Source organism: Echinops telfairi, unplaced genomic scaffold (assembly GCF_000313985.2).
Source record: "Echinops telfairi isolate 266 unplaced genomic scaffold, ASM31398v2 ScPeMD7_443;HRSCAF=831, whole genome shotgun sequence".
Lineage (NCBI taxonomy): Eukaryota > Metazoa > Chordata > Mammalia > Afrosoricida > Tenrecidae > Echinops > Echinops telfairi.
Window position 1 is genome coordinate 24,405,634 of NW_022104341.1, and position 22,355 is coordinate 24,427,988.

Consider the following 22,355-nt stretch of genomic DNA (forward strand, 5'->3'; position numbering starts at 1 on the left):
GAACCACAGGTTGAGAACCGCTGTTCTACAGGGGAGGAAAAAAAAAACCCCCTTATGGTCAAATAAATTTGGGAAACCCTAGGTGAAAAAAAGTTAACAGGTGACTTTGGCAAAGAACTTTTGCAAGTCAAGTCTCTGTGGTGGAATGTGTGCATTCTAATTCTCGGAGGGGAGTGGCGGCGGTGGTCGGTTGGCCAGGTGCCGTCGAGTTTGTTCTGATGTGTAGCAACCCTGCACAGGATGGAACGAAACTCTGCCTGGTTCAGTGCCACCTCGTGACTGTTGTTCTGTCTGAGCCCAGGGTGGCAGGCACGGCCTCAATCCATGTGCATTATGCAGTATGTCTTCTACCTAGTCTTCCACAAAATATGCTTCAGGAAATGTTGCTTTAAACTGACAGAAAAATCATAGTCTAATTTTGATATTAACTCCTAAATGATAAAAATGTTATAAAACAAAAGTTGGACTAGAAAGTAAGTTAAAATAGAACCACAAAAAAAAACCCTTTTGTTTACAAGTAGCAAGAATATTAGAAACACAAAGCAATTAACAAAGTACAAAAGATTTAAAGGTTTAGTTAAAATTGTTTGAATCCATCTTTACAAAAACAAAAACCAGAGTGCTTCAGTGGTGCCCAAGCTATGAAACACACAGATTATGTATGAAACGGTGGGAAAGTGCATGCCATCATTCAGCAATGGTTTACCATTGGAGTAGCAGCTATAAACTTAAAGAATGGCTTCTTGAATAAGGTCATATTTCTGCTTATTATTCCACTAGGGGGAGAAAATAATTAACAAGATAATTTTTGGTAGCTCTAATCATTAATACTTCTAAAATACACATTAGAGTCTTTATAAAAGAAACTTTGGAAATTTAAAAAATGTTGTTTGTAGCCAACTGAGTGAAAATAAAATACATCTTTATCACTACATATAGTAGCAATAGGGAATGAACAAGTCTCCCCTCTATCATGGAATTACTACAGCTTCTACCTTGAAGGACTCTGTCTTGTTAAGATTTGCCCATCCTCCAAGGCTACTAGCCACTGCTAACAAGTAAGCCTAGAAGATGAGAATGATGCAAACACGAAGTGCGTTAAGGACCACAATAATTCTCTGAGACTCTTCTCAGCAAAAATGTACGAGTCTAAATCTATTTTGGAAGAGGCAAAAAGGGAACAATACCTATTTACAATGTAGCTTTAAAATAGCAATGCTAGATAAATGTGTTAATTTTTCAAATAAGATTATTATGAATTCCCAGTATTTTTTAACTTTTTAGACAACTTGTAAAGGTTTCACACCAATCAGAGGCTCAAAACTATAGTTTACAGAGAAATGAACAATTAACTTTAAAATGACTTTTACAATAAGTGAATCTGGGTTAAAAGCACAAGTAAGTTCCTTGTACTACTCTTGTAACTTTTCTGTAAGCCGAAATTGCATCAAAATAATGTATTTTCCAAAAAGATTATGTGAGAAAGCCATAGGGAAGAGGAAAAAGAAAATCTCATAGAAAAAAATTTTATTCTTAACATTTAAATTGGTCTGCTGTTCATTAGTAAGTAAATGGATAAAATAACCGGAGAGGTTCACTTTTAAGTGCTATGATGCTTTCCTCCAAATCATCTTATTAATTCCAGATATCCAACTTGACTTTTTTTTTTAACAGACTTAAGTGTACTGCGCTTTAATTTTGTTTACATGGAGGACTGAATCCACTCAGAGAAAGCTCAAAGACCTGGCGATCTACTCCCATAACATGAGCCACTGAAAGCTTGATGGAGCAAAGTTTATAGAACACAGCTCCCCTCTGACATGTGGGGCAACCTCTGCCCACTGTCCACGAGTACTACCCCGACATGACAGACACTCGATATTTACTGAATACGTGAACAAACTTATAAACTGACTTAGTATATTACAACTAATTTAAAATATCTTTTGTGCTGAGGAACTCCTTCAAAAGGCATTTCAATCTAGTTTCACACCCTACAGTATCTCACACATATAAGAAGAAGGCGAAGGAAAGTACCTTTCAATAAGCGTCCCATTTTGAATCATCCAAACATCACAGTATGTTCGGGAAACCAGCATTACAGCAATAAGTAACAAGTAACCTGTCTGAAAAAAACCATATTAAATAAAAATCGTTTTAGAAAGTTAAACAAAAACTTTTGCTTACTCGTGCTTTAAAGATACAATTTACATATAATTTTTAAGTATAATATCAATAACAAAGGCCTTATACATGCCCTAATCTAATTTTCTCATCCAGAGTTAAAATGAGTTTCCTTCATACAATTAGTCAAGAACAGCAGTTAAAGGCATAATGTATTACTTGAATTACTATCTATTGTGATTTTATTATGTTGTTAATATCCAACTTAGATTGTTTCTAATGACAATAATAGATGACCAATAGATGAGTAAGTCAAAAAGTATTTTAAAATCACAGAAGGCTGTGTTAAATAAAAACATCAAAATGTGAAGGAATGTTTCCCAATACATCCTCCTTACAGGTCTACATACTTCCAGAGCAGTGTTTTCACCTCACTAACCCATCCAGAAAGAAGTCTCCACTTTACACCATGAATCTGTATATTACAACTGTACACTTATAAATTCTTCAATTTACACCATACGTCAAAGCAGCAGTTTTGGCTTCCTCAAGGGAATCAATTATGTTCTCTGAGATTGGGGGAACAAAATGCAGTCTGAAGAGACAAGACCAGGGCTGGAGGGTAGGTGGGGTAAGGTTTCCTAATGAGACTTTTGTAGGATAAGCCCTTGTTAGCCTTAAAGAACGAGCAGACACACTGTTGTGATAAAAAAAATGTCTCGGTGAACCTTCTCTCATTTCTGAATGAGAACTTTTCCATTTTCTGAAAACTTCCTAATAAATGCTGTGGTCATCTTCATCCTTTGAGAAAAACCTATCAAGACTGCCCGTCTGGAGTCACAAAACGAATGACCATGACCTGAGTTGACCTCTCTGCTTCTCAGATAAGTGACCCAGCAGATCCCCTTGAAAGCCATTGTTCTGATTGGACCCTTTTTGAAGGGAACCTGTGGAGCCTAAGCTACACTGAGAGAATGTCTCTGCAGAGACAGGTTTACGCATGTCTGGAGTAAGCCTGTGCATACATGAACTGCAACCAAAGCAGCAATGTTTTTGGACTTCTGGTTAAGCAGCTAACAAATGGTGAAGCCCAATAGTTAGATCCTTCCACCTCCTTTAATAACTAACTCCCTGAGCGCTATCCAATGCCTCACCTTTATTTTACAGTCATGGAAACCCTGCTGAAACAATTAAATGACCTTTAAAATGTAACTGATAAAAAAAACAGACTCACTGCCATCGAGTCAATTACAACTCATGGGAGCCCTATAGACAGGGTAGAAGTGTCCCTTTGGGTTTCTGAGACTGTGACCCTTCCTGGGAGGAGAGAGCCTCGTCTTTCTCCGGTGGAGCAGCAGGGTTTCAAGCCGCTAACCTTACGGTTAGCAGCCCAAAGGCACTAAATCTATTGCTATCAGTTGATTCCAACTCAGTGACCTTATTGGACAGAGTACAACTACCCCCACAGGATTTCAAAGACTGTAATCTTTACAGAAACCAACTGTGCATCTTTCTTCTGCAGAACACCTCAGGGTTCCAACAGATGACCTTTCAGCTAGCACCCACCCCCCCACCCCCCGGGCTCTATGTTAACTGACAAGGGGTAAGGTACAAATCTTTCCAGAAATGCTTGCATTTCAAATAAGGATTCTTCAAAGCCAGATAGGTTTTAGACATGAGAAAACAACGACCGGTTAATTATGTCCGGAAGGTCATGAGAGACATCACAAAGAAGATGAGGAGCAGAAAGCTATCTTTCAACATATTTGTTTTTGTTGGGGAGATTCTCACAGACTTGACCCCTGTGAACAAATGAAAGATCAGGGCCTGGTGGACAAACAGCAAAGAATCTTCCACACAGATGGTACTGAAAAGAGGTGCCAGCTTCAGAGTGCCGTTTATTCTATAAGGAGTCCAATGTTTTTATTGGAGGTTTTAGACAGGAGACTAGTTGAAAAGGCAAGGGGAAGGGATCAATCAGAAATCAGAATGATACAAGGAAGGTAATGTGAGAACAAGGGGAATTGTAAGTTACTAAGAGATTCCCTTGCAAGAAGCTCAAGAGTACTTGGGGAAAATGTTAAAAACACGAGAGGGCGCCTCAAAAGTGTGAGTGTGTCCCATGTTTTTATTATGTGCTCACATAAAAGACGGCTGCACACCAAAATGGAGATTTACAGTCTTGGGGAAAACCCTACAAAAGGCTGCGATGGCAGTGGGGTCCAATTATTGTCATAATTCCCATGTAGGAAGAGGTAAAAGGAAAAAATTACACTTCGGAGAAAAATCTATCAGATCCTAGTGACTGGGAAGAAGAGTCAAAGGTGACATTTCTAGTTGGTGTAAAATGAGGATGTTGAGGTGATTAATGATACTTCATTTTAAATATTAAAAATGTCTATCTAATAATGATAATCTTGATAAAAGGGCAGAAGAGATAATAAAACTTGATTCCTAAAGACAAACCAGCTCATTTCCTAAAAAGTATTTTTAAGGAGGTAAGTATCAAAAACCATAATCAGTTTTTTTGTTCATTTAACTTTATTTAGCCCATCATAATGTCCACCATCCAGTTAGCTTCTTCATGTATGAAAAAGCATTGGTCAATCCTATCCCATGTCAATGTGACTTACTAATACTGGAATGTAAAAAGATCATCTTTGAAATCCTAACCGTTTCTATTAACAGTATTTAGCTATAATAAACCAACTCCACTTAGCATAAATGCATCACAGTTTAATAGTATTTCACATAAGATAAAATGAAATAATATTTTATTGTAAGACACTACCTATTTAAGAACAAGCATTAAACATTAAAGGCATCCTTTCATGACAGGTGGTGACATCAAGACAAGAATTTAGTAGCCCTTATTACAAACACAGAAAATATTTGGCCTATGGCATAACTGAGGCTTTATAATATGATTTTACTGACTTGATTTCATGTAACCTCAAAGGTGAGAATAATATTATAATTCCATAAGACTTACCTCTTTACAAAATGTTCTAGGGACCATGATTTTCAAAATGCTTGTAAGTCTTGATAAAAACACCCTGTCCACCATAGCGCGCTCCTTTTTCCCCTCTTTCTATAAGAAAAGAGGAAAAAAGATTGTGAGGAAAACTCTAACAAACCTACAACAAATATGATTAAATAATCATGTTTCAACTTAGTCAATATAAACAAATATTAAGGTGGGTGCTGCATTTAGAGAGGAGAGACTTGAACTGCTTCCTCGTATTTAAACATGCTTTCAGGAAATTCAGCATGTCTAAAAACTGCATAAGGAAGTGAGATGTGCTAGAGCCACGTAAACATCTGGGATAAGAAGGTTGCACAAAGAAGTCGCAGCAAGTGCAAGGATACAATGGTGGAGCCTGTTTAATGTGTCTGTGCAGCAAGATGGCCATCAAGCTATGTGCTAATAATTGGAGATACATCAGGGAAAAGGCTTGAGAAATCAAGTACCCACTGTTGTTTTTTTTCTTTTACATCTCCTCATTAAAAGCATAATTAAAACAAAACCCCCTGAGCAAGATTTTCCCTGATACCATTACAGGAGACTTGGATTCCTAGTCCTATCGTTTCTAATATGCCATATGCCAATTCATTCTTTCTCCCTCATAAATTCAAAGGCAGTTGACTAGAGGTTCTTGCACTCACACAGCTCATTTTCTAGCAGGAGAAACAGACAAAATTACAACAAGAAAAGTATCCCTGATGGATTCAGCAGGGTCATGAGAAAAGGAAGAACGTCTCTGGCCAAACGACTGGAAAAGTTTCTGAGACATCCATGAGGGAGGCCACTCAAGGGCCTGGGGTGGGAGGAGGACACAGGACGGAAGTCAATGGCACTAATTATGTATGTAGGAGTTATTGAAGTGGAGAATGGTTTGTTGTGTATATTTTCACAATAGTTACACACACAAAAATATATACATATATATATTTTAAACTTAGAATGAAGTACTTATATTTGAAGTACATGAAGTGTACAAAAGAAAACAAACACACAAACACCAACACACACCAAGCTCACGGCCACTGAGTCAATGCTGACTCCTAACGACCCGAGAGGACAGGGCAGACCTGTCCTCGGGGTTTCCCAGACTGTAGCACTTTGAAGGAATAGAAAGTTTTGTTGTTCTCCCACGGAACAGCTGGTGGTTTCGAACGGCTGACCTTGTGGATCACAGTCCAACAGGTAACCACTACACCACTGGGGCTCACACACATGAAGTGTGGTGGAGCCTATTTACTTGATCACAACTGGGAGAATAGGCAGGAAAAACTTGGCATAAGCAAGAAACTCCAGAAGGACACTGTCCCCAGCCTATTGCCCCGTCTATCCACTCCTCCAACCCCTGCTGGCTCCCTTTGTGTGTGTGTGAACTAGGTACCTTGGGCTAAGCTTTGGGCTGGTAACCACAAAGTTGGTGGGTTCAAACCCACCAGATACTCTGGAGGAGAAAGATGAGGCTATCTGCTCCCATAAAGATTTACTGAGAAACTCTATACTGGGTTCGCTGTAGGTCTGAAGCAACTCGATGGCAGTGGAGTGGTTTTTGTTGGATGCAGCTGATAAACAACCACGCATGACAGAATAAATTCTATTAGACAAAAATTAATATAAGCACACTTTCATTAAGTTAACATCTAGGTTGATGAATCTCCATGAAGTCTGATTACAGAATTAGAATAATAAACTATCAATTACATGTTGCACAGTGTACCAATTGCTTGAGATACAAAGATACTGGGCAGAGCACAAACTTGTGGACTGAGATACCAAGTCTGCAAGCAGTATCCCTGGGGTTAGATTAGGAAGACAAACACGGGAAGAACTCGGTAAAAATGTTGGAACAAACTCAGGATTTCAGGTCTTTCAGAGAAGGCTGTACTTCATGTCCTCGTGAGTTAAGGGCCCAATCTACTTCATCCATGTATGCAGGCATCTTTTCCTTCAACAAGCACTTACTTGGTGTCAACGCACACTCCCAAAAGATGGGGGCACAGCGGTACACAAAGCAGACAAGCCTTACAGTCTGTTTAGTTGAGCTAACTGATTCTCCTCCTGAAGCTAAACCTTGAAACTCACATCTAAATCTCCTATTTAGGTTCTCAGATTGAGAAAATGTAGAAGGGAAATAGAGGATGATACACACCACCTACCTTATAAAAACAGATGTTCTATACTGCTCATGGTTTTCCTCCTCTCACTGCCCACCCATAGTCAACTCCCTTCTCCATCCCTAGCCTGACCATGAGATGGAATCATTACTTCCCCACTGAAATGGCCACGTCTTACTTTAAACAGAGGCCATCTATTTCTACCTGCTCTCAAGAAATGGACTACAGCAAACAGGAGAAACATCACAGCACTTTACAATGCGAGCAGCTGACAGTAATGCCTCCTCCCCTTTTCAACTGTCCTGCTACCACTGCTGCTGCTTCTTAAGCTACCTGAAAGCTGCCTAGACTTCCATTACATTTCAATCTGTGAAAGGAAGTATATTCTTCAGGAAATGATCAGTGTTTCCTGTAAAGAAACAGCTGGCTCAGAAAGACTGGATTCAGATAGAAGAAAGGTCAAGATGCTCTGCTATTCTTGACACATAATAAAACTAATACATGAAACTCCTCTAAAGGAGAACGCCCACGGAAACAGTACATTTCATTAACTCTACGAGACTCCCTACCCTAAACGTTTCAGTAAGTTTTAAAACAAAGCAAAACATTTTGAGGACAGAGCTTAAGATTAGAAATTACTTTTTAATTTCTTATTTTTAAAAAGCACACATACAAGTGGGCAAAGACTTTTTAAAAGTTAAAGCAATAAAACAACTGGGGGAAACACACTCACCCAACCTCTGGAAGGCAACATGGTCAGTGGGCGATGAGAGAAGTTACTACTGCTAGTTCATTCAACTTGGAAAAGAGGAGTGGAAACAGAATTAACTGACACCGATATGTGAGACAGCAAATACCGTAAAAGGCAGAAAGGATGTAAAAAGGATAAGCAATTTGTGTGTTGAAAAGGAACGCACACTGGGACCATTGAGTATTATCTGTAGAAATGTAACATGTGCACTGGCTGTAAAATGTAGAATATTCCAGCAAATTGACTTTTAGGAACCTTTTTAAAAATCATTTTATTGGGGGCTCCATACAGTTCTATCACAATACCTGCATATATCCATTGTGTCCAGCACATTTGTGTATTTGTTGCCATCATCATTCTCAAAACATTTTCTTTCTACTTGAGTTCTTGGTTATCAGCTCCTCATCCCCCCGCCCCATGAACCCTTGATAATTTATAAATAATTATATATTTTTTTCATGTCTTACACTGACCAATGTCTCCCTTCACCAACTTTTCTGTTGTCCGTCCCCCTGGGAGGAGATTATATGTAGATCAGTGTGATCAGTTCCCCCGACCTTCCCCTTACCCTCCTGGTATTGCTACTCTCATTATTGGTCCTAAAGGGTTTATCTGTCCTGGATTCCCTGTGCTTCGAGCTCTTATCTGTACCCATGTACATGATCTGGTCTAGCCGGATTTGTAAGGTAGAATTGGGATCATGATAGTAAGGGGGAGGAAGCATTAAAAAACTAGAGGAAAGTTGTACGTTTCATCGGTGCTATACTGCACCCTGACTGGCTCATCTCCCTGTGACCCTTCAGTAAGAGTATGTACAATTGTCTACAGATGGGCTTTGGGTCTCCAATTTGCACTCTCTCCCATTCACAATGATATGATACATGATCCCATGGACACCTCAGGATCACACAGGTTGGGGTGCTTCTTCCATGTGGGCTTCGTTGCTTCTCAGCTAGATGACCGCTAGTTTGTCTTCAAGCCTTTAAGACCCCAGGCGCTACAGCTTTTGATAGCTGGGCACCATCAGCTTTGTTCACCACATTTGCTATGCACCCATTTCATCTTCAGTGATTGTGTTGGGAAGGTGAGCATCACAGAATGCCAGGTTATTAGAACAAAGTGTTCTTGCATTGAGGAAGTACTTGAGTAGAGGCCCAAGGTCCATCTGCTACCTTGATACTTAACATATAAATATATGTACATAGAACTATTTCTCTATCATTATATATAAATGTATTTACATACGTACATACCTGTATTTTGACCTCTATAAATGCCCTTTGTGTCCTAGTTTTTTCCTCTATTTCCTTTTACTTTCCGCTTGGCCCACTACCATGTTCAGCCTTCATTCGGGTTTCAGTAATTCCTCTCCGCTACATTGCCCTTGATCAAGTCCTACCAGGCATCCTAAAAGGATTTAGGAACTTATCATATGTTATTGCACAAATTATGGTAATGTTATACAATGAAAACCCTATACCTTGTGAAAAAAGCAGTAGTACATAATCATATAACAATTCTACAGAGCACTTAAGTTAACTAGATCTACAGCTATGAGAGACCAGTCCCTAGAGAAGGACATCATTCATGCTTGGTAAAGTGGAAGGGCAGCAAAAGAGAGGAAGGCCTTTGAGGTGGATTGACACAGTGGCTGCAAAAAAGGGCTCAAACACAGCAACACTTGAGGACGGTGCAGGTGGTGTTTGGTTCTGTGGTACACAGGGTCCCTGTGAGTCAGAACTGACTCGATGACGTCTGACAACAACAATGATGTACAGGAGTGGAGCTAAGAAACACTATACCGGGAGAACAGGATAGAATACACCATGGTGTAAAGTATTTCAATATGCAAAATAATTCAATTAAAGCTGTTCATTGATGCGCATGTACATACAAACTACCATAAAAGTATGCTGAGCAGTGAATTATTTAATATGACCCTTCTAGGCAGTCTTTCTAACTCCCACCAAATGACTAGGTAGGACTACATATGAAATGAGAGGTATTTGAGACCCAACACAGGAACTGAATAGCTTGTTAACAATATAAATAAGGTATATAGCATCCTTGTCGGGGGTGAGACCTTGCTATTAAGGTGTAAGAAACTCTAAACATGGGGATTAGTCCGTTTTGCCATCACTCGGCTGAAACTGTGCAAGTGAAAGCTGGGCACTGAGTAAGGAAGGTGGAAGAAAGATTGAGGCATTTGATATTGAAAGTATATGAACTGCCAAAAGAACAGACCTGTCTCGGAAGAAATACACCCAGAATGCTCCTTAGAGGCAAGTATGGTGAGACTTTGCCTCACATACTTTTGACATGCTATCAGGAGAGCTAGTCCCTAGGGAAGGACATGATGCTTGGCAAAATGGAGGGGCAGTGAAAAGGAGACCCTTGAGAAGATGGATTGACACAGTAGCTGCAACAATGGGCTCAAACATAAGAAGAATTGAGGGTGGCGCAGGACAGGGAGGGCAGTGTTTTGTTCTGTTGTACACAGAGCCAAAAAGATTTGGAACATCTGCAATGGTACCTATCAATAAGCGTAAAATGAAAGAGCTCGGTTCCATACACATTCGGCTCCAACCAGCTGCTCCGAGGGAGAAAGACGAGGCTTTCTGCTCTCATAAAGATTTACTGCTTCGGAAACCTCATCTAAGGCAGGTATGGGTAGGAAAATTCACTCAATGGCAGTGAGTTGGTTGGGGGAGGTTTAACATGAACCATACCAAGGTTGGAAAAGAGGATCTCACAACGGTCAACAAGGAAGAGCTGGGAGTGGAGTGTGTACTCAGCACGAGGGTTCCTGCATTAAGAATCTTCCAGGATCAGAGACAGAGCAGTGACGCTGGAGACAGGGAGAAACAGAGGTGGAGAAAAGCAGCAGCCAAGGCGGGAGGACCAAGAGACCAGCAAGAGACAAGCACAGTGGCTTGTGGGCCCAGGAAACAAAAAAGCAAGCAAACCAAAACTGAGGGGCTTGAGGCGGAGGGCTTGCTAAAATAGAATAGGATGCTCTGAGCACTTGTGGGTAGAGCTAGGCTTGGCAATCCCTGGCAGGTACAGGCTGACAGGTGGGGCAGTGTACTTCTGGGCACTAATAGCAGAGTTCAAAGTACTTGTTTACACTTTCCTGAGAGGGTAGAGGCCAAGCGCTGCAGAGAGGAATGTTTCAGACAAGGCTAAACAGAGGTTGTTCATATTGAAAATCTCTATCTAGAGTGTTTCTGACTCTGAACTGTAATCTGCTACTTCCCTAAGAAACCCACAATTAGTGTCATCTGTGAGTTTTGAGAGGCCATGGCCAGGAATTCTCAAATGCGCAGGAAGTAGAATGCCATGAGAAAGACAGCTGGCTTCAGATTGGGAGTAAGTTTGGAGGGGACAGGTCCTCTCAGAGGAATCGGCCTGGGGCAGCTAATGCAGATAATGATCTGCCTTCCCCTAGTGAGGCTACAAGAGGTCAGATGTCCCCTCCACCCCACCCCACCTTTTTTACAGAATACTAAACACTAAATACCTGTACTCTTGTTGAATCGTATACTGTGCATACTGCCTATAAATAAATTAAATGAACCCCTCCTCCCCCCACTATCATGATCCGAATTCGACCTTGCAAGTCTGGCTAGACCAGAGGACATACACTGGTACAGATAGGAACTGGAAACACAGGGAATCCAGGTCAGGTGGTCCCTTCAGGACCAGTGGTGTGAGTGGCAATACTGGGAGGGTGGAGGGAGGGTGAGTTGGAAAGGGGAACCAATTACAAGGATCTACATATAACCCCATCCCAGAACCTTGTTTTTCACCAGTACCTTCTTTGCAGCTTGGACTTATTCTTTTAGTACCATCTATTCTCCATCATATGCTACCTCTTAGAATAGTTGATCATAGACTAAGAATAAGTCCAAGCTGCAAAGAAGGTACTGGTGAAAAACAAGGTTCCAGGAATCAATGGAATTGAAATGTTTCAACCAACTGAAGTAGCACTGGAGGCACTAACGCGTCTATACCAAAACATAGGAGAGAGGATTATCTGGACAAGTGACTGGGAAAGGTCTGTATTTGTCCATTCCAAAGAAAAGTGAAGCAACAGGTGTGAAAATTACCTAACAGTGTCATTAGTATAACATGAAATTTAAATTTTGCTAGGGACAATCAAAACCCACTGCAGCAGTCCATCAAAGGGGAGCAGCCAGAAACTCAAGCCAGATTCAGAAGTAGCAGATCATTGGTGGTGTCAGATGGATCCTGGCTAAAGGCAAAGAATGTCAGAAAGATGTTTGTGCTTTACTGACTATGCGAAGACACTTTAACTGTGTGTAGCACACACAATGTGGTTAACACTGCAAAAAAAAACAGGAGTTCTGGAACACTTCATCGTACACAGACCAAGAGGCAGTTGTTTGAATAGAACCAAGGAATGCTGAAGGATTCAAGATCAAGAAAGGCGTGTCTCCAGGTTGTATCCTTTCACTTTACTTATTCAGTGTGTGTGATGAGATTGCAAGCTGGAAGCTAGGCTTTATGAAGAACATGCATTAGGAAAAAGGTTCAGTAACCCTGTGATTATGCAGATTAAACAACCTTGCTTGCTAAATCAGAGGATTTGAAGTACTTACTAACGAAAATCCAAGATTAAGGCCTGCAGTGTGGATTGCACCACAATGTAAACTCAAAACTTACTGCCATGGGGTGAATTCTGACTCCTAGCCACTGGTGGGTTCAAATGGCTGGTGGGTTAGCAGCCCAATATAACCCCTCTACCAGCAAGGCCACAATGTAAAGAAAACAAAAATCCTCACAATGGGGCCAATATACAACATTGTGACAAACAAAAGATTTCTTTTTACTGAGCTCCAGAATCAATATTCATAAAAGTAGTATCAAAAGTCAAAGGATGTATTATTGTATTGGGTACATCTGCTGAACAAGCCCTTTTAAAAATGTTAAAGAGCGAAGATGTCACTTTGAAGACTAAGGTGCACCTGATCAAAGCCACGGTTAACATCAGTCGCTTCATATAAATATTAAAGAGCTGGACAAGGAATAGGGAAGATTGGAGAAGAATTCATGGGTTTGAATATGAGTATCAGTGAAGAATACTGATTGTGGTAGTTACATAATTTCACATCAACTTGAAGATGTGTCAAAGTGTAGGGTGGTATCCAACTTTTCACAGCCGATGGTGCCTCTTTGTGGGAGTGACCTTCTCTTAAGGAAAACCTGGGTTACCTCCCCCTCTCTCTGCCTTTCCCTTCCTGCTTGCTGGCCATCGAGAGCTTCCAGAGCCCTGTCTTGTTTCCATCAACCTTGGATCCACATGACTTTGCATCCACCAGCTGTGATCTTCCTGCATTATGCATCATTGGATATAGTTGTTTGAGTCTGAAGTAAGACTTATGGATTAGTACCACACTTACGGACTTGAGTTGGACTGGGCTGAGATACTGTCTTAATATATAATTACTTCTTGATATAAAGCTCTTTCTTATACATTTATGAGTGTCACTGGATTTGTTTCTCGAGTCAACTGGGCCTAATACACTGAAGGACAGCTAGAAAAATTAATAATTACGTCATGACCAAAAAAATTGTCAAAAAAAATCTTATTTTAGAAGGAATTCTTGCAATGAATGGTGAATTACAGATGATCTTTAATTCCCTTCTTTAAAAAAATGGTATGGTTTTAGCTTAATTTAGAATTGCAGTGCTCGCTTCGGCAGCACATATACTAAAAATTTAGAATTGCATAACCAAAAACTGAATGCATGAAATACCAAGAAGTAGATGATTAAAATTTTACCTCATTGTTCTGTAATGGTGGTTTTCCACTTTTCTTACTGCAGAGGAAAAAAGAGAGAGAAAAATTTATTTATACAGTGTTCTCATCATTAACATTATGTTATCAAAAGAGTATTCCATATTACCTAAATGGGTTAATTCTTTTTTTCATCATACTAAGACAGGACACATTAAACAATAGCATTTAATCTGACTTTTATTAAGTAGCATTTAAAGAATGGCCACAAAATGTCAACTACACTTTTTGCAGACAGTGTTTATATTTGTGTATACATACACACAAACCCACGTCAAGTTGAATCCACTCATAGCAGCCCTTTAAGATAAAGTAGAGCTGTTCTCCAGGTGTACAAAACGTTAAGTCTTTATGGGAGTAAGTGCCACATCTTTCTCCCAAGCAGCACCAGGTGGGTTTGAACAGCCAACTCTGGCATTACCAGACCAACGCTTAACCTACTGCACTACAGGGCTCCTTATAAACATAAAAATGCATTCCCTAATACTTCTCAAGGAAAAGTAGAGCTGATTTCTCCCCCCTTTGAATCAGTGCTTGGCCATGTGAATTGTTTGAGCCAATGGGAACGAGTAAACAGATGCAAGCAGAGGCCTGGAAAATGTTTGTACCTTCTGCCTCTCATGTCAAAAATCCTAAGCTTGTCTCCCTGGTGCCATAGTGTATTATGCATTGGGCTGCTAACCACAACATCAACAGTTCAAAATCACAAGCCATTCTATAGGAGAAAGATAAGGCTTTCTGCTCCTATGAATATTTCACAACTTTGGAAACCACACACGCGCAGTTCTACTCTGTCCTATAGGGTCAACAGGAGTAGTATCCATTCAGCAACATAGAACAATTGGGTCCTTGTTATAATACACTACAATGGTGTACATGTGAGCACGCACACACAGACACAGACATATTCATATAGGTAGACATACACAATGGAACTCAGTGGTCAAACTCAATTCATTCCAAATCGTGTTTGAACACTGGAAGGTATAAAAACTGAACTTATTTTTCCCATAGGAAATAACGGAAAACCAAATAATTGGCACTGAGGTGCAAATTAACAGCAACTTTTCAACCTCTGTGATGGTCTGCGTTCTTTGTTTCATGGTCAATGATTTCACACCTTCTGACATATTAGGCGCTTTAATCACTTCCCACCCGCCCCCAGATCCCCCCAAAAGTTGATAATGTGAGCTTAGCCATGGAGTATTCAGCACCAGAGTCAGACAAGTGGCGGCCTGACTCAAATTCCACAATGATTTCTTTAACTCTATCGTGGTTCTCAGTTTTCCTCTTAGCTTTATTGCTGGTATCACTAACTATCTTTGGAACCATGATTACGATATTTTCCACAAATAAAGCTCAAAAGAAAGCACAGTGACACATGTTTTAACGCACTAACAAAAGCACTATATGTTGTCTGGGCAAGAGCCACGCTTAGACTGAAGTGTCACACTCTGTGTCCACTAGAGACTCGCTCTAGTGACACGTGTGGGGGATATGACTGCATGTGTTACACAGTAGAACTGCTCCATAGGCTTTTCTTGGCTGTCAGCTTTACTGAATCAGATTGGATGCTGATGTGTGGGCTGGGACCGTCAGCTTCAGAGTAGATTAGTTGGTGAGTGTAGACCCAGCATGTTTCGCTCTGTCTCTCTCTCACTCACACCACACACATACCCGCACTGACACAAGTGTCTCTGTATGCTTGACTGCTTTTGTCACAGGAAGCTGATTTACTGCCTCAGTTCAGGTAGATTTCCCAGCTTCATAAGTAGTTACTTAGCCATGACGGCTTTAGAAAGTCCGTGGGGGAAATTCCATTATTTTCAATTCTAACTCCATGAACTTTTTGAAGCTTCCTTGCATTTTTGCATTATTGCCAAATTCTAAAAGTCCAGGCCCAAATCAACAAAAAATAAAAACGAAAACTAAAAAATGCCTCACATTTTTTTCAAATTTCTAAAGATGGAAGTGTACTTAAATACTAAGTGAAATGAACTTTAGATAAAATTTTCAGAAGAACTGACTATATGCCAAGCACGCTATTCCAAACTCAAAAACCAAATTCACTGCCAATGAGTTGATGCCAATTCATAGCAACCCTATAAGACAGGGTAGAACTGCCCCTGGACTTCCCAAGATGCTAATTCTTTATGGGAGTAGAAAGCCCTGTCCTTTTCCTGAGGAAGGACTGGTGGTTTCCAGCTCTGGACCTTACAGTTAGCAGCCCAACGAGGAGCCACTACTCAAGATACAGCGCTTGCTCTCAAGAAGCCAAGGAGCGAGTAGATGTGATGTACACACTGTTCGGGACCTCAGAGGGCACCTGGTACTCACACTCAGAAACTCAAGAGGGGCAGGTCTACACTATCCTATAGGTTTGCTGTGAATCAGCATCCACTTAATGGCAGTGAATTTTGTTTTGTTTTGTTTGTTTTTTTGTGCAACTTCAGAGGTCTACCAACTCTCCAGTATTGTCATAATTTAATGTGCAAGGACCTTGATTCCTTTCCACAAAATGTCAGACTGGCTCCTTATATTGTTAACATTAAGTTGTCTGGATCTAGGATAGAAGTGTCAATGAGTTATTGGTAAGACAATTGAATGCTAGAGGGTGGGAAATTAACCCAACAAAAAATGCAGGCACCTTACACCTCAGTGAAATTTGTAGGGATCCACCACTGGTGGTATGAGGCATGTTGAGATATTCCTTCTAAAGTGAAGAATAAATTATTGCTTCTGGCCCCTCCCACAACTAAAAGGGAGGCACAACCCTGGCCGGCTGGATTTTGGAGGTGACATATCTATCGCCTCATTTGGATGTGCAACTTTGGACTTTTTATTAAGTGACTCAAAAATCTATTCCCTTAGAGCGAGGCCCAGAACAAGAGAAGGCTCTGCAACACATTCAGGCCGCTGTGCAACTGCTGTGCCACTTGGGCCACAGCATCCTCCGATCCAGTGGTGCTGGAAGTGTCAGTGGCAGGTAGAGATGCTGTTTGGAGTCTTTGGCAGGTATCCATTGGTGAATCACAGGGCAGACCCTTAGGATTTGGGCACAAACCCCAACGACCCTCTGCAGGTAACTACTCTCCTTTTAAGAATCAGCTCTGTCTTGTTAATAGGTCTTAGTAAAAATTCAATGCCTAACCGTGAGTCACCAAACAACCTAGGCTGTCCATAAAATCATACTTGCACATAAATAGCAACACTACATCATTAAACAGAAGTGGTATATATAAGATCAGGCTTGAGCAGAGCCTGCTCTAAGGGCCCACCGTCTCTACTCCTGTGAGAGTATCTCGCTTCTCCCAGTCTATGGCTGTAGCCTCGTGACCAGTTGCCTGAGGAAGAGAAAAATCAAGCCCGGCTTACAGATGGTACTGTGCAATGTGTAAGCACCAGTAGAAAGCAGACAACAGCAGTCATTCTGGGGCCTTCCTGAGGGACAATGGTGAAGAGAAATCCTCCCAAAGGGCAGAACTTCAAGCTGTGCCCTTGGTTGTTCACTTTGCTTAGAAGGAGAAATGGCACCAGATGTGTGATTTTATACTAATTCATTGGCTGTGGTCAATGATTTGGCTGAATGGTCAGGGACTTAGAAGAACCATGATTTAAAATTTGTTGACAAGAAGCTCTGAGGAAGAGGTAGGTGGACAGACCTTTTCTTAATGGGCAAAAGAAGATACTTGGGTCTTAGGTGAATGCTCACCTAGAGGTTAACTCTAAAGAAGAGGCTCTTAAATAATCAAGTCGATAGAATGACACCTTCTGTGAAATCCGCCCTCTTCTTTTCCCAGCCACTCCTATCACTGTCCGGTGGGCTCATGAACAAAGTGGCCAAGGAGGCAACACAGAGGTTATGCAGGGCTCAGCAGCATGGACTTCCACTCACCAGGCTGACTTGGCTGCAGTCACTGCTTAGTGCCAGATACTCCAACATGAATGATCAGCCAGTAATCTGGGGCCAGGTTGATTACCCAGAAACACGTCCATTCAGGTAAGAGCAGTGGTCTGTTTTAATTGGAATAAACACTTCTGGATCTGGTTTTGCCTTCCTTGAATGCAATGCTTCTGCCCAAACTACCATCCATGGATGTACAGAATTTGCTACCCACTCTCATGGTATCCTGCACAGCATTGCCTTGTAGTTTCTGCCACATGCCCAAAGCCAAGGGCTCATATCTCTCATTTCTATAAGCGACAGGAAGTATTCAGTTTATCTTATGCACAGAACTTAACAGTGAATGTGGATATTATTTGTATTCTAAAATTATATACATGATAAAGCTAAATGCTGCTTCTAACGTTACTTTTGAATTTAATCAGTTTTGTGAACAGCACTACGACTCCCCAAGTTGCCCAAACTAGAAAGCTAGAGATAACTTTTGTGTCCTCCACTCTAACCAGACCTGTTACGTAAACTTCCTTATCTCTTGATCTCTGTATCATCTGTCCATTTCTCTATGTTCCTATTACCATAGTTTAGTTTACCATTAGCATTTCCCTGGGTTACAGTAACAAACATTCTAATGTCTCTTTCTAATTCCAACAAATGTACAAATGTGCGTGACACAATGGAGGGATGGATTGTGAAGAGTTGTACAAGCCCCCAATAAAATGATTTTTAATTAATTAATTAATTTTTAAAAAGAAGAAAATCTTGTAAACTTAGCTAAGGCTCATTGCCATTGAGTAAATTCTGACTCCTAGCAACCCTATAGGACAGACAGAGTGGAAATGCCCCTATAGGTTTCTGAGGCTGTCAATCTTGAAGGGAGTGGGAAGCCTCGACTTTCTACATCAGGCTTAGCTGAACTACGCAACTTATCATTTGACAATGGACCAAAGCATGGGTTCTCTGTCTTTCCAAATGGAAAAGATCAATACTACACAGACATCATTCAATTCTGGTAGTTCATCTCCACAGCTCTATGAGCAGAAAAGAAAATGCTTCCTGTTCCACTGAAATATTCTAAAAGAGGGATGTGATAGGCCAAATATAGGTCATGTGCCCAGTTCCAAAATCAGAGCGCCAAGTCTGTCACCAGAAGGAAAGAGAGAAAAAAAACTCCCTTCCATCGAGTCAATTTTGACTCACAACAACCAGCGGGGCAAGGCAGACCACCTCTGGGGTTTTCCAAGACTGTAACTTTGCAGGAATGGAAAGCCTCATCTTTCTCCCTCGATGTGGCCAGTAGTTTCAAACTGCCAACCTCTTAGTCAGCAGCCCAATGCATAACCACTATGCAACCAGAAGGAAAAGAAGCAGTAAATTAAAGAACCAATTCAATACCCAGGGTGTACATAAAAATTGAAAATTATAGTGGTACAACTACATTATTCTAAACTTACTAATGTCCCCTGGGGGGGGGGGGGGGGGGGGGGGGGGGGGCCGGCGCAAGGAGGAAGGGGAAGCACACTTATATAAACACTAACAGCAGTAGCCCAAAACCAACCTGCAGAGTATCTGGTCTGACTGAGCCGATGGCAGATCTGCTCTAGCCACAGGCAAGAATCCTGAACAGCCATGCTGTTGAGACTACTGTAATCTTGAATATGCTGAATCAAAGTCAATACTTGGCTAGATGATCTCCCTATAGACCCAACACAAGACCCCTATAGAACCATCTGTGTTCAAGTATCTCTTACTTTGTTCCATGATAGAAATTTCTTCCTGGGCTTTTTTAACGAAGGGCTTTTCTTTCTTACTCATTTTTTTTTGTCTTTATATTATTATTTTATCCTTACTACCTTAGTTTGAATTTGGTTTTTATTGTTTCTTCTGGGTTTCCCAGTTTGTGACCCATAGGAGGAGTGGATGCATAGTGATAATAACTGATACAAGAGTTGATAGGGGATGTAGGGGTAAGGAATGGATAGAGTGGAAAGGGGAATTTTGGGAGTGGGAAATGAAGGCAGAAGTGGGGAGGGAGTACTAGAACTGATTGTGATTGCATAACTCATTGTAAAGGCAACTTAACCATGGGAGGCAGGGATGTTCTAAAATTGATGTGGTAATGATTGTACAATTCTCCTTGATATGACTGAATGCTTGAATTATTGAAGTATATGCTATGTAAATTATGCGCCAATAAAACTATTATAAACAAATGCATTCCAAACTTGAAAAAAAAATTTTTTTTAACTACTCTAAAAACACCAGTCCTTCTTGTCTGTTCTTGGATGCTTTGATGTCACTTGAGTTTGGTGGGGGGGGGGAGTGAAATGATGACGGTGTCTTCCACTGGCTTGATTAATGTTTGCTTTTGGGGTTGACGGAATAGCACCATGTCTAGTCACCAGTAATCCCCGTGGAAAAAAAGGCTGGGTCACTTTCAAAGCACAGCATGTTTCCACTTGATGCTCTTTTTCCTGGTCAGTCAGGACCCAACTCACTAATTTCACAGCGACCCTTCTCATTCTCAAATCTTCTGTTAAAATTGGGCTCCAAGAGAGTCCAGATAACCCCCCATCTGTCTCTTCAATGGCCCTTCGTTGGTCTCTGAGCTCAAGTACACAAAATCTGCCAACATTTCCATCTTTTCAGAACAGACACCCAGAACTGACACCCAGAAGGAGGTTTGTCCTCAATAAACATTTAACCTCTTTTGGAACAAGAAGACCACTGGACACTTGAGTTCCCCACAGCACTGTCCTTGTGAGCTGTGTTCAACACCACAAGTTCCTGCAGCATTGTTCCTAAGCAGGAAACAAAATTTCACAGCCACAAACTATTCTCTTAAATGGGCCATCACAAAAAACAAGGTTCGAGCAAAACCGCTTTTACGAAAAAATTCACTGTGACCAGAGAGAACCTCCCCAGGTGATGCCACTGGGTGCACTAACTCAGAGCAAGGAGTGTGGGGAAAATGTGTACTACAAAAGCTCCTCCCAGTGGGGTTTTTTTCTTTTTTTGGGGGGAGGGGTACCCCTCATGTGTATATTATAACAGAAAATAAAGAAAATAGCAAAGTAGATGTCAGAACAGACTCTGAAACTTGCTTTTAATCATTGAGTAGCTAAGGCAAAAGGAAGAAATGATGTAGTCAAAGAGATAGAAAAGTTGAAAAGGCAGTTTAAGAAGACAAAGTAAAATATTATAATGAAATGCACAAAGACCTAGAGTAAGAAAACCAAAAGGGAAGAACACACTGAGAATATCTTAAACTGAAAGAACTCGAGAGAGAATGCAAGCCCTTAGTTGCAGTACTGAAAGATTCTATGGGCAAAACATTGAATGATGCAGGAAGCATCAAAAGAAAATGGAAAAAATACACAAGAGTCGCTGTACTAAAAAGAACGAGTCAACACTCAACCATTTCAAGAGGGAGCATATAAGCAAGAATCAATAGTGCTGAAGGAAGAAGGTCAAGCTGCACCGAATGCATTAGTCAAAAACTAGGCTCCAGGAATTGATGGATTATCAACCGAAATATTTCAGAAAGCTGATGAGGCTCTGGAAACACGCATCGTCTACACCAGGAAATTTGGAAGGGAGCTACCTGGCCAAATGACTAGAAGAGGTTCAGATTTGTACTCATTCCCAAGAAAAGTGACCCAAAAGAATGCTCAAATTATGGAACAATATTACTGACATAAATACATATAAAATTTTGCTGAAGATCATCCAACAATGGTTGCAGCAGTACATTGACAGGGAGCTGCCAGAAGTTCGGACAAGAGTCAGAAGAGGACATGTAACAAGGGATATCATTGCTGATGTCAGATGCCTCTTGACAGAAAGCAGAGAATACCAGAAAGATGTTTACTTGTATTTTATGGACTATGTCAAAGCATTCGACCATGTGGATCATATAAAACTATGTATAACCTTAAGAAGAATGGGAATTTTAGAACATTTTACTGTGCTCATGAGGAACTTGTACATGGACCAAGAGGCAGTTGCACAAACAGAAAAAGGGCATACCACATAGTTTAAAATCAGGAAAGGTGTGTGACTGGGTTGTATTCTCTCACCATACTTATTCTATCTCTATGCTGAGCCAATCATTAGAGAAGCTGGATTATGTGAAGAAAAGTGCAGCATCAGGGCTGGTGAAAGGCTTATTAACAACCTGTGATATGCAGAAGACACAACCTTGTTTGGTGAAAGTGAGAAAGACTTGAAGCACTTGCTGATGACGATCAAGGCTGCAGCCTTCAGTATGGATTACAGCTCAATGTAAAGACCAAAATCCTCACAAGTGGACCAATAGGTAACATCTTGATAAATGTAGACAAGACTGAAATTGTCAAGGATTTTATTGTGCTTGGATGTGCAGGAGCAATGAATTAGTTGATGTTGCTCTTCTAGCCAAAGATTGTAACCCCCACCACCCGACCTTTCCCTGCATGGGTCTGGTAGAAAGGTGGGGGATGATACTGATAGAATTCACCTGTGAGTAATTATAAACAAGATTTCCTGCAATGCCATCCTGCTGTGTATAAAAGAGCCCTCTGAGAAGGAAGGTGGTATAGTGGTTACTCGTTGAGCTGCTAATTACAAGGTCAGCAGTTCAAAAT

General features: G+C 40.8%; 1 protein-coding gene across 2 annotated transcripts in view; it reads right to left on the reverse strand.

Annotated features, from left to right (window-relative positions):
- Positions 1-22,355, reverse strand: part of ABCD3 (ATP binding cassette subfamily D member 3) — a 76,170-nt gene that overhangs the window by 40,142 nt on the left and 13,673 nt on the right. The window contains exons 2-4 of one of the 2 annotated variants that reach the window (XM_004699247.2): positions 13,815-13,851; positions 5,117-5,215; positions 2,038-2,126 (exon numbers count right to left, since the gene is read on the reverse strand). In XM_004699247.2, the coding sequence (XP_004699304.1) occupies positions 2,038-2,126; positions 5,117-5,215; positions 13,815-13,851 (225 nt within the window). Of the gene's footprint in view, positions 1-706; positions 773-2,037; positions 2,127-5,116; positions 5,216-13,814; positions 13,852-22,355 lie in introns of those variants that run through there. The other variant, XM_045291801.1, reaches the window with a different exon arrangement.